The 17170-nt window shown below is 38.7% G+C and overlaps 1 protein-coding gene across 1 annotated transcript in view; it reads right to left on the bottom strand.

Annotated features, from left to right (window-relative positions):
- col11a1b (collagen, type XI, alpha 1b) overlaps positions 1-17170 on the bottom strand; it is an 80965-nt gene that overhangs the window by 20412 nt on the left and 43383 nt on the right. The window contains exons 32-45 of the mRNA XM_080907599.1: positions 15282-15335; positions 14193-14237; positions 13867-13920; positions 13419-13463; positions 12989-13042; positions 12799-12852; positions 11340-11393; positions 10970-11077; positions 10329-10418; positions 6296-6349; positions 2797-2904; positions 2599-2706; positions 1447-1500; positions 899-952 (exon numbers count right to left, since the gene is read on the bottom strand). Coding sequence (XP_080763725.1) covers positions 899-952; positions 1447-1500; positions 2599-2706; positions 2797-2904; positions 6296-6349; positions 10329-10418; positions 10970-11077; positions 11340-11393; positions 12799-12852; positions 12989-13042; positions 13419-13463; positions 13867-13920; positions 14193-14237; positions 15282-15335 — 936 coding nt within the window. The remainder of the gene's footprint in view (positions 1-898; positions 953-1446; positions 1501-2598; positions 2707-2796; positions 2905-6295; positions 6350-10328; positions 10419-10969; positions 11078-11339; positions 11394-12798; positions 12853-12988; positions 13043-13418; positions 13464-13866; positions 13921-14192; positions 14238-15281; positions 15336-17170) is intronic.

Genomic DNA, 17170 nt, shown 5'->3' with positions numbered 1-17170 from the left:
CTGTCTTTTATGAAAAAGTCTTTTTGGTACCCCGATTCTAATACAGGACTAAAAGTTGTAATTAAAAGGAAATTTGTGCAGCATTACAATGATAAAAGGATGGGGAATATTAAAATGAACAGGGACTGCAGCCAAAGGTTTTTGGACTGCAGAGGCAAGAGTAAAAAAAATAATAGTGCTTGCATAATATGGCCCTGACCTGCCTGAACAGTTGTTAATTTCTGTCCATCTGGGAAATGAAATATTGTTTATTAAACCAAGGGTCTCCAAGCAAGCACAATTATGACTCAAGTGTCCAGTTTTTAAATATATCTAAACACTTAAACAACCCATTTAACTGATTATCATACAATCGGCAAGAAATGGTTAAGCAAAAACCTGCATAGAGTAACTTTTGCTCATATCAGAGTGTTGCTGATGATGAATCAATAAAAAGGTGTCGTCCTTCAAAACGAGACACGATTCAATGGCACGTCATTATTGGACTGCAGGTCTGGAGATAACAAGTTTCAGCCGGCAGCCTTTTGGTCTTATTACACCCTCCCTGTCTTCATGGGGGCTTGTTTTGAAAAAAAATTTTTTTTAAAATCTGATTTCCCATTTCACTGTTCTTACCCAGAAGCCAGTATGGTAATGAAGAGATGACATTAAGAAGACAGCACTTACTTCTGTAGGCATCACAAATGATGGTAAGAAAGTTTTTAAAAATTCACGAAAGGTGAAATAAAGGTTGGAAAGTTTTGTGAAAACAGAAAGCAATATTCGGAGTGGATTTTAGTACAGTATAAATGGGTATTCGTGTAACTTTTAATGTTTTAGGATTACATTCTTATCGGTGTATGAAAATACTTCAGAGAATAAACTTTGACATTAGATGGTCAGAGGATGAGATACTCACAGCTGGACCAGGAGCTCCAACTACACCCTGGAGACCAGTTGGGCCTGGTGGACCCTACAAACAGGAGGAAGCTGATTATTAAGATGTACATGATAGACACGCCATCTGAATCGAGCAATGAAATATAGGGCAGTTGCCTGCTAAACCTGATCTCCATCACACACTGTCTACCTGGAATAATGACATTTGAAAAATCTAATTCAATCTGGAATGTATTTGACGTGATGCGTGTGAGGACAAACAAAAGTCAACTGAAAAAATACAAGCGTTTAAGATGAGGACAGAACACGCTGCAATTCTTATTACAAACTAAGTAACCATTTTGTAAACATAGCAGCACTTCAGCTAGTATTTTATATGCTGCAGACTTTTTAGGGCAAAATAAGAAACATTTTCTAGCAATCTATTCCTTTTGTTCTACTCAATTCAGTGGTGAAATCAGCATCTTTGGTTATTTAACATGAATTGTAATAAAACTCACTGATTTGAATGAATCTGTGACATAAAACTTCATTAAAAGAGAGCGAGAGGGAAAGAAAAAGACTCACAAGTTCACCCTTGTCTCCTTTACTTCCTTTCTGTCCAGGTCCACCAACTTCTCCCTGCAGTGTAACAAGCACATACAGACAAAGCAGAGCTCAAATCTCTCTCCTCCATGTTTAGTCAAAGTCTAATATCTTAAAGTGTCACCTTTACCATGATTAGGCAGTAAATATTTCTCAAGAGAATCTAATTTGATTGGCCCACAAAGACCTTGGGTGAGTGTTTGTAATTAATTGATTGGCTCCCTGTCTAACCCCATTGGCTCTATGATTGACAAAATGCTGTGGCAGAAGACGTGACTGGGATTGAAGAGGGTGTCATGGTTACAAATGTAAAAATGCAAATTTCTGGTTCAGTGTATCAAGTGTGGATGTGGGATTTGCTGGCCTCAGGGTACACAGGATGTGTAAACAACTGGCTATTTCAGTACATGGATTTGTTTGTCTATTTGCATTTAAGAAGATTTCTAAAGCCGTTAGTGTGTGCTTATTTTGTTTACTTAATGTAAGATTCTATCGGGAGTAATTGCTGTCATAACAAGCTTGTGGTTAAGTATAGTTAAAAAAAATAAATAAATGAATAAATATAGTCCTGTGAACAGATTTAATAGCTTGTAGCACCTTTAGCAGGAATAACTTCAAATATTCATTTTCTGTATGACTTTATCAGTCTCTCACATTGTTTTGGAGGAACTGTGTCTCTGTTTTCTTTACAAACTTGCTTCAGTTCACTGATTTTTGTGAGCATTCATTTATGCACAGTTTTCTTAAGGTTACATTTCAGGCTGAGGTCTGGACTTTGACTGTGCCACTGTAACAATTTGATTTTTTCCCTTTTTCAGCCATTCTGTGGAGATTTTCTGCTGTGCTTGGCATCATTGCCCTGTTGCATGACCCACTTTTGGCCAAGTTTTAGCTGTCGGACAGCTGGCCTCACATTGATACAAGAATACTTTAGAATAAAGAGGAGTTCATAGTTGAAGCTGACAGCTCTCTTTGAGGTTATAAAATGATAGTTTTTTTTTTCATTTCTCTGTTTTTATCTTTAACCAAGAACTTAAAAGCTTTTGTTTTTAACAAACAAAACATTATAACTCCCTGTAGCAAATATAAAGATCAATCAACTCTAGGTTTTAAGGTATTAAAACTTTGCTCCACCTTGTCACCATCTTCACCAGGAGGACCCTGTGGACCAGCTGGACCAGGAAGACCAATAGGACCTTGAATGCCATCACGGCCAGCAGGACCCATGGGACCTTTCTCTCCCTAAAACATAATTTGCACAATATTGTAAAATCTTGATATATTGAACTTAAATAGGTATTTCACCAAGTAAAATTGAGAAAAAAAACTCACAGGACCCCCTTTTTCTCCAGCAGGGCCAGGTGGTCCTTGAGGACCATTGCGTCCTGTGGGACCAATGGGACCTCCGGAGCCAGCAGGACCTCTCTCTCCAGGAGAACCCTGTAAACAAACACTCATCAGTCACTGCTGTCTTACTCAAAAATGCAATTTGCTACAGTAAAGCTAAGAAACAGTTGAGCAAAAAGCAAGTGTGTTTTGTCCAGACTTAAGCTTAAAAGGGTAAATTGATTTGAAAGTCTGCCTAGAAAGAAAATTCTGGTATTTTAAACTTCAAGGCACATTTTCATGTCTAAAGTATCAAAGAGAGCAATACTTGAAATCTGTCTCTTATTAAGCAAAAAACACAATACTTTTGACTGGATTGGCTGCATATAAGACATGTTTAGACTGTTCTCTAAAAGCAGAATGTAAGGGACTCCTTCAGAGTCAGGAATCAGAAATATTGTAAGAGGCTAATTGCTATAGAAAGACAATGGTATAAACCCGAGTGATAGTTTGAGAGAGCTGTCTAAATAAGACAGTTAGAGTTCTGTTATAGAGTTAGAGAGCAAAAAGAAATCTTACGTGTGTTATGTGAGATAGATATTAAAAATGTTAAATCACAGTTCATGTTTGTGCGTGGTTGGCAATATACTGATTCCCAATATATTTTAAGGTTTTCACTTGTGTCTACTTGTGGATGGACAAATGGATGGAAACATTCCTATCTGACAACCCTGGGACTAGTAGACCACTATGACCCTTTTGACTGAAATGATTACTACCTGTCAAACAGGCGAAAAAAGTAAAATAAAAAAACTCCAACAAAAACACATTTGGTTCTAAGAATAAAGAGACCCTTTGTAGACAGAGTAGAGATAATATTATTAGCTAAAGCTATTTTGTTGACGTGGCATCAGTATATGCGACATGCATGACATGCATGACGTGCATGACAGGATAATGTCAAAAAGCAATCTCAGACACTTAGAATAACAATCTCAGCCTGCTGGACTCCTCTGTCAGATTACGTTACAGCCATTTCACAGTTGCCGGTTATATTATTGTCGCTTTCTGTCCCTATTACGAGACCCACAAATGACAAAAAAAGAGTCAAGACATTTAAACGCCATGTTTTTTTTTAACTGGATTAGCTCTAGCCTGTTAGTTTACTTTAAAGAAATTTTGAAGGAATAGGATTCCTGGAGAATATTGTCACGATAATGTGAAGAAGATTTGAATGAAAAACATCACAAACATAAAAGCCTATTATCTGTGCACATACAACAACTAAGTTTTCCCTCAAGACGATGGTAGCATTTGCAGTCTGGTGCAAATATTTAAGTTTTTATTTCATTGTTAGAAGTACTAACCACAGTAACTAACCGCAGCATTACTATAAGCTGTGACATGCTAGAAATATAGCCATTAACTGATAACCATTCTAAAATTACACTGACCCTGCTGACAGCCTCAAAGCTTACCTATGAAGGGAGCCACTGATGAACACTCTTATCTATTTAATAGGCCGGAGCTGCTTTCCCCAGCCAAGGCCTTTTGGAAGGTCTCACCATTTTCCCCACATCAGCATGCCTTATTACCCTGCTCTTCACTATTCCCAGGTGGGTGCTCATCACTGTGTAGGTACCCCAAATCACATGAACTGCAACTACATTGTTGATCACGAGGTCTTTTTGGCATTCCCTTACCCAGGGAAGGTCTGGGTAGAGCCGCTTTCAAATAAAATTAAATGTGCATGTGTACAGGCCAAAGCTTCGGACTGATTCACACGAAAAACACACACTCTGATTCAGCTGCTGATGTGAGATGCCACCTGGCACTCATATGCCTGGCCCGTTTCATGATAGACATTGCTGGTGACACACTCCAAGCTCCAAACTGTCATCCACAGCCTGCCAACTTGGCCACGATGACACACATGCACAAACAAGCACACACACATTCCTTTGACTCAAATAACTTTATACTTTTTCAGTCCATTTCCCGCCCTTTCATTTCACCCATGTTTTTCTCGTAAAGTTTGTGACTTGTCGCATTCATCCTTTCTTTTTTTCCTGTGCTATTCTTTCCTGATCAGTCTCTTTCAAACACACAGACGAGAAAAGAAACGCACACACGGAACTCACACACGTTCCCACAGAACAACAGCAGCTCAAACTCTGGCAGGAAATCGATGAAGGAAAATATCACATCTCTTGTGTGCGTGGGCATTGCACACTGGACTCCTTTTAAGGAGTTTTTTTGAAATCTACCAAAACACTCTATCACACGTTTCCATCCAATGGCTTGCTTTCAAGCCAATTTAAGAAAACTATCTCATTTCGCTGTGGAAATGGTTTCACTCCTTCAGAGAACGCCCCTCTTCTCACTTTCATCATCTTTTCATCAGTGCTCTGCATATCCGCTGTCATCTAATCTGGTGTTGCTCTGTCGCTGGTGAGCAGGGGCAATTATCGGGAGCCCACGTTTAACGCTTGAACAAAATGTCAGCCAGTTCAAAGCAGCCTGTCAGTCAGCTTTCTGTACAAAATCACCGCTGGAGCTCCTGAGGCTTTTCATTGCATATATCGCAAACTGAGGGGCTTAGAGACAAAGGCAGAGTAAAAGTGCCCTATCTTTTTTTTTAGATTACCCACCCAATTTTGCTTCTTTTCAGGGCCACAAAGTATGTATGAGCAAGTGCGATGACATTCCTGCTATAGTGTATATGATTCTTTACTGTGATCGATGCTGAATGAAAAAAAATGAGTTCATTACAGAAAGATAAACTTTGTTTCTTTTCTTTGAATTGTCATTTGAGTGAAAACTGTGCAACGGCAGTTGCTATAGCAACGAATAAGTATTAGAGGGAGACATTTGTGACCAATCGAGTAACAGGGATGAATTGCTGTTCGATTAAGCAATTAGGCAATGGTTAGATCATTATTCAAGCAAAGGTGTTGGACAAAACACTATAAATCAAGCAGAGTTTTTTTTCTCAAATTGTGGTACAGAGATTTATATGCTACATAAATTTAAAAAAATATTATTTTTATACTGAACAATAAACACCAGTCTGAGGCGTGAAATGCAGTGAGAAGAAAGAACAGCATTAGCAAAGACATATATACTCTATAGCGTAACTTAGGACAGAGACTTTTTACCATCCAGTTTATGACAAAAGAAGTAGCTTTACTTCTTTCTTAGCCATAAAATAAACTAAACAAAGAAAACAGAAATTAAAAATGCCATTTGGCCCTGAATATTGAATTGAATTCATATTGAATATGTACTTCATCATTTAAGCAATGATGTCACAGAATTCGATCGTACCACCCCACTTGGTTCTACCACCCTCCACACTGCAGCTTATATAGCACGTGCTGCTGGATGACCAAAGTACGGAGCTGTGCACAGCATGTGTGACTCCATTCTCCAATAGCACCAGCTACTTTTCGCTGCAATCTCTGTAGCAAGAGAGATGAGGTAACCATAGTAACAGGCTACTTACGATGGGGCCAGGGGGACCCTGAGGCCCTTCTCCTCCCTTTAAGCCACCTGGACCCTGAAAGCAGAGGACAGGAGAGGGTTAGATCTCACTCACTGCAGGCTGCCACTCAATGCTATTCAAAGAGCAGTAATCACAGCTGTCAAATGGGCCTCTGAACATTACTGTGTGGATGTATGCATGTAAGTAGATACGCATGCTTGAACTGTGTATGAGCACGCACATAAGGAGGGCTTGGCTCTAGAAAATCATAGCATAACTGGCAATTAGGAGAAAAATTGAATCATAAATAATCAAGTAAGGATGAAACAACTATTTACTAATTCAGTATCTGTTTGTACATTTTAGTTATGGGATGCTTTGATTGAATTGACTACCAAATAGTAGCCAGTTTTGGCTAATTGTGCATGTTTTTAATCCTCAATTTTAGAGTCTTTTAAAGGTTTTCTTTCAAAAAGCTTTAATAAAGCAAATGAATACCCGTGAAAAAACAAAACTTAATGACACTCAGTAAAAGTGGTATGAAACTTCAATCAGAAAGGGCATTTTCAGCCTGGTGGTAATTTACATCCTGTTAATGATTATTTGGAAGGAGTAACAGTTAGTGAGGAGATTTGCCTGAAATCCATGCTAAAAAAAGGAACTGATTAAATTAATTCATTATAGCACGAAACTTTTACTTAAGTTCAGTTCTCCACCAGAGAAAATGTATCTCTTAGTTAATAATTCGTGATACAGCTTCTTCTGTAGGCATATTTACATTATTAATATAACAGGAATAATTTCAAGAAGCATCAGAGAAAATGAAAAAGAGAAAAAAAAAAAAAACGAGGCCAAGGTGGGCTACAAGTTCAGGTATAGTCCATTTATCTCTGGCATTTTGTCATCTCTTCAAGATCTTGGTCCTTGAATGTCAAATCCTGTGCTGAATCACAGCGCCAGGAGGCTGAGACTGCTTATGGAAAACACAGTTCACCAGAGGCTGTAAAGACTTTCATTATAATAACTAATTTACAAGCTTCAACAGAGCCAGGGGGTGCAGAGGCTGCCAAGCAGGCTCTCCACTTCCACATTTCACCACGGTGCATTAGAAGACTGGAAGGATCTTTCTTTGCTGGACAGACAAAAAGTTATTTATTGGCTCATATATCGTCACTATGCCTTTCTTTAAGACTGAGCGATGTGATGAAGAGTGTGTGTGTGTGTGTGTGTGTCTCTATGCCAATAAAAAAAGAAAAATAAACTGTGTGTGCTCAGTGGCAATATGTATATTTGTATGTGTGTGCGTGTGTGTGGTGTGTGTCTGTCTACACTTACTCTGCAAAAGGAAAAAGATTTAAACTCTTTTTCTCAAACTGATCTTTCTGAGTTAATTTCAGTCATTTCAAAGAGGTCCTACCAATAACGAATGTTTCAGTCTTAAAAATGATCAACCTATCTCTAATGTACCAGAGGCCTTCAAGCTGGCAATACTTAAACCGTTACTTAAACAGCTATCGCTTCACCCAGCTGTCTTAGGTAATTATAGGCCAGTCTCCAACCTTCCTTTTATCTCAAAAATTCTTGAAAAACTAGCTGTAAAACAGTATGTGAAGGTTACATATGATCTTTTTATGGCCTCCTACAGTGGACACATCTCAGTGCTTGTCCTGCTAGACCTCAGTGCACCATTCAGCATTGTTGACCATAACATTTTAGAGCATTAGAGCATCCTGTAGGTATTAAAGGTACTGCACTGCAGTGGTTTGAATCATATCTATCTAATAGGCTCCAATTTATTCATATAAATGGAGAGTCCTCTTTACACGCTGAGGTTAATTTTGGAGTTCCACAGGGTTATGTGCTAGAACCAATTGTGTTTACATTTAACATGCTTCTCTTAGGCATCAGAAGGTATAGCATAATTTTTCCCTACTATGCAGGTGACACACAACTTTATCTTCCTATTAAGCCAGATAACACACACCAATTAGGTAAACTTGGAATTTCTTACAGACATAAAGACCTGGATTACCTCTAATTTTATGTTTCTAAATTCAGATAAAATTGAGGTTATTGTACTCTGTCCAAAAAGTCTTACAAATATGGCATCTAACCAGATGCTTACTCTGGATGGCATTATCTTTGAATCTTGTAACATTGTGAGGAACTTTGGAGTCGTTTTTGATAAGAATATGTCCTTCAATGTGCATATTAAATAAATATGTAGGATTGCTTTTTTCCATATTGTACAATATTGAGAAATGATATGTCATGTCTCAGAATGACGCTGAAAAACTAGTTCATGCATTTATTACTTCTAGGCTGGACTGCTGTAATTCATTATTATTAGGATGTCCTAAAAAAAAAAAAAAACTTCCTGAAAAGCCTTGAGTTTATCTGTGGCAGGAGTACTGACAGGGACTAGAAAGAGAGAGCATATTTCTCCTATATTGGCTTCCCTTAACTGGCTCCCTATTAAATCCAGAATCAAATTTAAAATCCTGCTCCTCAAATAAAAGGTTTTGAATAATCAGGCCCCATTTTATCTTAATGACTTTATAGTACCGCATCACCCCATTAGAGCACTACACTTTCAGACTGCAGTCTTACTTGGGGTTCCTAGAGTAAGTATAATGGGAGGCAAAGCTTTCAGCTTTCAGGCCCCTCTTCTGTGAAACCAGCTTCCATTTAGGATTCAAGAGACAGACACCCTCTCTATTTTTAATATTAGGCTTCAAACTTTCCTTTTTGATAAATCATATAGTTAGCGTTGGATCAGGTAACCCTGAATCCTTCCTTATGTGCTCTAATAGGTGTAGGTTGCTGGGGGATTCCCATGATGCACTGGGTGTTTCTTCTTCAGTCACCTTTTTGACTCACTATGCATTTATACACCTCTCTGCATTTAATTATTAGTTATTATTAATCTCTGGCTCTCTTCCACAGCATGCCTTTCTCCTGTCTTCCTCCCCTCACTTCCAACCAGTCGCGGATGATGCCGCCCCTCCCTGAGCCTGGTTCTTCCGGAGGTTTCTTCCTGTTAAAAGGGAGTTTTTTCTTCCCACTGATGCTTACTAATAGGGGGTCATATGATTGCTGGGGTTTTCTCTGTTTTCTGTGTATTATTGTAGGATCTTTACCTTACAATATAAAGTGCCTTGAGGCAACTGTTGATGTGGTTTAACACTATATAAATAAAACTGAACTGAATTGAAGATTTATGCTTTTATTTTCACTAATACAAGAAGTGCACATATCCATGTGTGTCTGTTTCTTTGTGTGGATGAAATCACTTTGACAGAGTGGGAGGTTGTGTGAGTTTTTTTTTCACACAGTATATGTGTACTCCCGTTATAAAAGGAAAGCCATTCCTTAGCACACATGGGACAAACATAACGGCTGCAATAAGTCTGAGCAGTGCTGTCATGCGCTCTCTTAATGGTCAGCCTTGAAATGAGCTTCAACCACAGTTCCTCAAGTTGATCCTCAGTCAGCATCCTCCCTGACCTTGAACTTTTTCTCACTCACACCCACTCTTATTGAGAATTAATTCAGGTTATGCAGAAGGCTAGAGTGCATGAGATACAGTCAGTAAGTTGTGGGTTTGAATCAGAATCAAAGGGATCTGACTCATTCTTCGATAGAAAACTAAACACGAATTCCTTATAAGCTCCACTAGTGCAATTCTAAATGAGGAAATTCATGCCTACGACATGCAGCATAGTGCTGATTAGAGGGACATTCTTTATGTCATAGCCACATTGGAAAAAAACAAAACATATTTTTAAAATTGCTGACACCAGTAATGATAAAATAAATCAATCTGTGTATTACTGAATCCTCTCAGTTCTATGAAAGCCCATTCTGTAACGTTCAGTCAGGTCCACTGCCAAGTGTGACATTTGGTTTAACAGCAGGTTGTTAGCCTGGTAATTGGAGTTTGGAGCTAAATTCAGCTGGGTGGATGCTCAGGATGTGGGATGGCACAGTTTCATGTGGACATGTTAAGTATGTTTGCGTTAATGTATTAATCTGTGGGAGGTCTCTGTGTTACCATGGCCCCTGGAAGACCTCTTGCACCTTGGAAACCTCTCAGGCCAGCAGGTCCTGGCTTGCCGCTAGGACCCTGAAGACCTGGATCACCCTACAGAGGGAAAGAGAATAAGTCAGTTAACTGACATTGGGTAATCATGAAAGGCAGAGTTCCTTTATGTGAAAACAAAGAAGAGCTCAATCTGTGAGAATGACAGAAAAAAAAAGATTGATCTCGTGATAACAGCTAAAATTATACGTAATTATGCGGGAACAATAGCAAGTGATTAAAATGTAATGGCAAAAAAAGAAAATGTAGGCCAGTAAACATAGAGCTATCCAAAGAATAATTAAGACTAGCACAGACTGGATATTGAACAACCCCCCCACCCCCAAAAAAAAGAAACATGTGGTTGTTAAATAGTTTTATCAGTGTATTTCAGTTTACCTACACACTATTATACCAATATATGTCGGTTACAAAGCTGTTAAACTGGGGTGAAAAAAGCATGTTAAGAACAAAAATGAATTCTGTAAGTTGCTAAAAGAACAATAATTTTAAATAACACTAAAGTAGACAGATGCACTGTTTAACAAGGCTTTCTGTATAATCAAAGAAGTTTTGACCTATATTTATTTGAATTTGAATGCATGGTCATTTACCTTTCCACCCTCTTTTCCAGCAGCTCCAGGTAGACCTTGTTCACCAGGTGGACCAGGAGAGCCAGGGTGTCCTCGCTCTCCACTTGGTCCTGTCTCTCCAGTTGGTCCCTTTCAAGGACAAACACAACACATTAAGGTTAATCAACTATAAAATGTATGTAAAATATAATTCCTATAATTCCAGGGTCTTCATAGTAACTCCAAATTGATGATCAGCAACACCATCTAATGCATTCTAATTACTATTTTTAGGATAAGCTATTATTACTGATATATACCTAGATTTCTGTAATCCATAACTCCTAAACTAGAGACACAGAATATATGTGCACAACAGAGGAGGTAATGATGACATTCGCTGAATATCTACCTGTGGTCCAACCACTCCTCCAGGCCCCGGAGGTCCAGTCTTCCCTTGGAAGCCCTGAGGAAGATGTCAGAGATATCAAAGATATTACTGGACAAATTTTAATATTTGATTTACTGACATCTTTGTGTTGTACAATAGGTAAACATTAGGTCATAAAGAAAGTCAGTTTTAACTACACTACACTGTAATGTATAGTTAAGCTGACAAAATATTTCTCACACCCTAAATCTGGCACCTGCAGGTATAAGCAAGTTAAATCTTGACTTTTTCAAACCTTTTTAATACCACTGTAAAAGTGCTTGCATAGTGGCATTCTCCCAACAATATACTATAATCCCATAATCTAACCCCAGTCAATAACACAAACCAGAAACGAGGATGCAGGGAGGTCCGGGGAAATACACAAGAGACGCAGGTCATTTTTTATTTTCCATAGGAAAATATTTCTTTATGCTTTTAGACTGGATTGACTCGCATAAAAACATACACACACATTAGTTAGATTTATTTAGAGGAGAGATTAGTCATGTCTGGTTGTAACTGCAAAAGTGTCTCAGTAAAAGAGGAACCGTCCTTGTTGTCTCGGCAAGAAAGAGGAACAATTTACTTTAAGACAAGAACGGAAAGTACCAGCCATGAAAATAGAAGATGATCTTCTGGGTTAAAAGCCATTGTGGTGTTGATCTGATCTATGTATAAAATGTATCTGTGACGCATGAAGGGGCGTCAGTAAATCAAACCCTGATGCTATAAAATATCTGTTCATGCTTTGATTAAGTCGGAGATCACTTGCTGTCGGCGTACAGAGTGTCTTCCCACACGTGTGTTCATTAAAATCATTGTTTGACCAAGACCTTCTGGACCATGGGTGGTTTGTACTCTCCCTCCTCAATTTTGAACCTTAACATTAGTAATACTTAAAGTACTATTCAGTGAAGGCTAAAAAAAAAACACACATAGACAGTCACTTGCTTTTTCAGTATGAAGTGCCTGTAAAACCTGTGCAGTAAACAAGATCCAAGTTTGGTTGTTCTTTCTTCAGAAGCAGAAGAAGTCCTTATGCATACAAAATGTAATGCTTAAAAATATCAGAGGTGCTGACTCTCATAATACAGCAAATTATGGAGATGTAAACACAAAACCAATTAGACAACATAGGACTGTATACCACTAAAGAAGCAAGAAAAGATAATGAGTGGACTTCAGCATTACAGATGCTGCACTTAATCAGCTCGTTGTCATGCCAATATCCTATTTCTGCTACTCCTAGCGATGTTACTTGTTTACCTTTTGTAAAAAAACATTTAAAAAAGTATTCATTAAAAGTAAAAAGACCCCAATCTTTACTTCAACATCATTGAAATACACTAACTGTAACTATTTGAGAGGCTGAAAGACGCAATACGTGACTTCACAACATCACAACACAAGGTGTTAATGTACAAAACTACCCACTAACCGTTTCTCCCCGCTGTCCAGGATGACCAGGTAGCCCGTCTTTCCCTGGTGGGCCCTGGAGTTGAACAGGTGGATAGTTCATAAGAATCAAGATATCAGGTGTGTATTAATATTTGAAAAGCTTGCATGAAAAGCATCAACATGGTTGTGGATGGTGCCAGCTCACTGACAGCTTGACAGCAGCTACTTACATTAGGTCCTTTGGGTCCAGGGAAACCGACAGGTCCCTGTGGTCCTTGAGGTCCCTGAAATGAAAAGAAAATAAATCAAGCAGTCAGAATAGCGAATGACAACCACAACATGTAAATGGAATATAATTAGATTCACACTGAGAAACCTAGCTGTTTCACTGTTGCTGTTAAGAAATAAATAGCACTGCCTCGTTCATTATGAATTTGCTGGCTTTTTGTGACACAAATTAAGTTACACAAATAAGTATAAGGTTGCTCATTTAAAATTAACTAGCCGAAGGATTTAAAATCTAAGTGCTTCACTGAAATTACAAAAAGTTACAATTTACTCTGAGTTCAAGTTTAAGTTCAATCCACCTGATATACTTTTGGTGTCACAGAGTCTGTGTGCAAAACAAGAGTGGCTGATCAAACAAAATCTAATACTAACCCGCTCCCCTGGCAGGCCGGGAGGTCCATCATTGCCTGAGTTGCCCTGAGGAGATAGACAGGGTACAGAGCAATTTTGTGAACTTCATCAACACAAGTAGTGTGAAATATGAATCAAATTCATGCAAATCATTGATACTGAGGTTACACATCAAGTCAAGGTGTGCATGCATGCACATTTATTTACCAAAGGGGAACTATGTTTTATAATGTTGATACACTATAATTTTATATTTAGGTAGCTCTATATTTATGTAAGACTTTCAACAGACACACATACAGTACTATGTATAATAACTTATGTATAATACGTGAGCACAGTAACATGTATTTCACATAGCAGCTGTACCAAACTACTGATTTTAATCATGCCCCATTCAAAAACATAAACATAAAGAGATATTTTATATCAGGCAAACTGCCTTTAAAAACCTGAAATGGGCACTTACCTTAGCACCCGGCTTTCCTGTTGGTCCTCTAGCACCACGGCCACCGCGTGGACCCTAAATTCATTAAATATATTTACAGAAATAATAAGTTCAGTTTTAGAAAGCGTAAAACAATAAGAAGCAAATCCTAAGAATAATTTTATTTAAGGGCAATTGCCATCCCTGCCCCTCTCTAAAATTCTCTACCTACTGCATATCTTTTTCAGAAAACAAAAAACACATAAACCCCATAGACAGCCCTTTAAAGGATGAGATTTTCATTTAAACACAATACATCATTTATGTGGAGAGCTCAGGCTGAGCTGGCAGACAGATGAATTGCCTACCGTTGGGCCACGTTGCCCTCTAGGGCCAGATTTGCCAGCAATTCCCTGAAAACAGAAAAACAAAAGTTTTGATTTAGGACAAAAACCATGCATCACCTAATTTAATACTTCTTAATATCCTGTTTGGGAAGTTTTAGCTGAGCCATCATCAGACAGAAGCAACTGTTCCAGGAGTTTGAGTCAGGGAAACAGCACTTTAGGACAAAAATAAATAAACAAATTGATGCTGTAAGTGGTTACCCATAGACACTCGACAGTTTGAACTAGCTGTCGGTTCTAGCATGCTGGGGCCGAGCATGTCTGCTTCTCAATGTCTGTATGAGCGCAGTTTCTCTTGTCAATAATAACCAGCTTCATTCTGAAACCCTCACTCTCATCCCTTTGGCTCAAACACTCACTAGTTTCATTCACACAGCTGAATATAGTTGTCAGTCCTCCATGAAGACCTACAGTACATCTTTACAGCAGTCTTCTGGGTACGGCCTTTGTAGCGCGACAGAGTTAGTGTTGAAAGCCTGCACTGAGCCTTGACCTCAAAGACATTCCAACAGCTTTGTTATAAAATAGGATGACAGTCCTCACTGATCCTGTGGCTAAAAGAAAGTAAATTGCTATAAGAGTCAAAATCAGACCCTTTGGTAGGCTAGGTTCAGTTATTGTGCAAATGTACTGTTTATAAGGTTGGGGAAACCTGCAGTCACCTGAGACTGAAGAAGTCAGTTGGATGGCCAGATGTCCAGATGAACAGAATAAACATTTTGGGATTCACTCACCTGGATGATTGAGCATGCATCAAGTCAATATCAGAAGGCTCTTACAGCAGCAGATTGATTGTTTTGGAAGCCGATGGTCATGTACATATTTTTGTACAAATTTCAGAGTTAATTTGAATGTATTGGAATCAAGTTGGGATTTTTTTAACACACACAGTAGAGTAGGCAGATCTATTTATTTGTTTTCTACCATATCCAGGCTAGCAGTGTCAAAGTTTAATCGTATGTGTGTCCTTTTAAGATGTAAGATGCCCCTTGATCACTAGGAAAGCTGAGTGACTCTGTATGCATGTATTTAATTTTTTTTTTTCCTCACCCTTGTTCCTTTCTCGCCGTTTGCCCCAGGGAATCCAGGAAAGCCATTGGAGCCCTGCAGGGCAAGTAGAGAAAAAAAGTCAGAGAGAAGGACTGAGTGAGCAAAAGGAGAAATACATTCACATATTCGAGAGCATAAAATAACACTCTGCCCTGTAACAATGTCAGTGAGACTATAGAAGAAGTAGCAGCAGTCCTTTTGCACTTTACTGAACAGGGCTAATTAATAAGAAACTTTACAGTCCTTCCACATAAAAGACTAACTTGCCAGCCGATTCATATCAGTGGGTGTGCAGTTTATAGTTTGTCATCCCCTTAGAAAAATGAACACCTTCTTTTTAAGGCATCAAAAGAACCCGGTCACTTTGACACTTTCTGACACACAGACAGACAGACAAAGGTGTTGTTAGGTTGTTAGCAAAGTGTCTAGTGAGGAGGAAGATAAAACTGGCAGTGTGAGTAAATAAAGACAAAGAAAACGGAAACGGTGGATTCTCTTTGTTACCCATCAGCAATTTAGTTAGTGGACTTTTGCAGGCTGTGCTGTCTAATGAGAATGGTGCCAGTCAAACAAATACTAGGAGTGTAATCACTGTTGGATGAATTAACAGGAGTACCAAGCAGCTTACCAATATAGCTTCCCTTCATGCAGAATTAGGCAGCATAATTATACGTTCAACCAATTTAAGTTAAACATTTCTCTGACCCAGCTGTGCTCCAAGGTCACGGGCATGTATGGGTGTGTTGAGTTTAAAACGCTCTCTGATGCACAGTATGATGCACTATAGTGCTCATTATTGCACACATGCATATGTATACAAGGAATAATTCTGTGCAGTATGGGCAAGGGCGCCACAACAGGGCAGCGTGGGCAGAAACGCAAGAAGTAAACAGCTCAACATTGTGGAGACAGCAGGAAAGGGACATCTATGCTGCTTAATTTGTTTTTCACAGAGGTGCAGTTATGGTAAACTGAAAGGAGAGCTGGTACTGGACAAGCACGACTTGCACCATGGAGATAAGACTACTGAAGCTCTTGCAAATGGCATCCAGAATTAACAGTGTGGGAAAGCTGTTAACAGAGAGTGATGGGGTGCAGCAGCCAAAAACACAGCCATTGGAGGGATTCATGCACAGGCTGATTGAGGGGGATAAAGGCTGTTAATGGGCCAAGACTTTGACCCTGAACATACTCCTGAGGACGATTTGACATTTTATAACACTGTTGATACTTTGCAATGGAAACATGGGACGAGCAGGTTCTGTCTCATACAGCACATGATCTATTTTGGGAACAGAATTTACTTTTTGGGAACTATGGAAGTCCAAAAAGGACGGTTGGGTTCCAGACAAATATATATTAAAAAATTATTTAAAAATATTTAGTCTATGTATTTGAAAAGTCAGGATGTCTTTATTATCCTTTGAGGACTATATTTGTTGGTTTTGCTATGATTACTAGCACTGAATAACCTTTACTGTACTCTGTCTATTACACAATTGTAAAATGTCAAATCTTGAAAAGCTCCATTCTAGTTAGCATAGACAGTAAATGATTTAAAAAAGTAAATACAAATTACCGAAATATACAGTTTAGAAATTTCAAATGTATTTTGTAGCTTACTCAATTTCAGGAATATCCACAGCTCACATTTTGCTGACATTAACAGAGCAGTTCCTAAATGGATGCTCTAAGACAAGTTGTATCTGACCCATCGTATCAGTGCGAGGGTGTCAGTGCTGACAGCAGCAGAGAGGAACCAGCTGCAGCAGCACATTGTGATAGTGATGCCGTGGCACAATGGTCAGCTGTTGGAGTATTCCTGGATTTTAAGGAGGGCGGACAGCTGATGACTACAGCAGGTGACCGTGCCAGTTACGGCTTCTAAA

The sequence above is a fragment of the Rhamphochromis sp. 'chilingali' genome (genome assembly GCF_963969265.1).
Source record: "Rhamphochromis sp. 'chilingali' genome assembly, chromosome: 16".
Taxonomy (NCBI): Eukaryota; Metazoa; Chordata; class Actinopteri; order Cichliformes; family Cichlidae; genus Rhamphochromis; species Rhamphochromis sp. 'chilingali'.
This window is presented reverse-complemented; position numbering and strand designations above follow the sequence as displayed.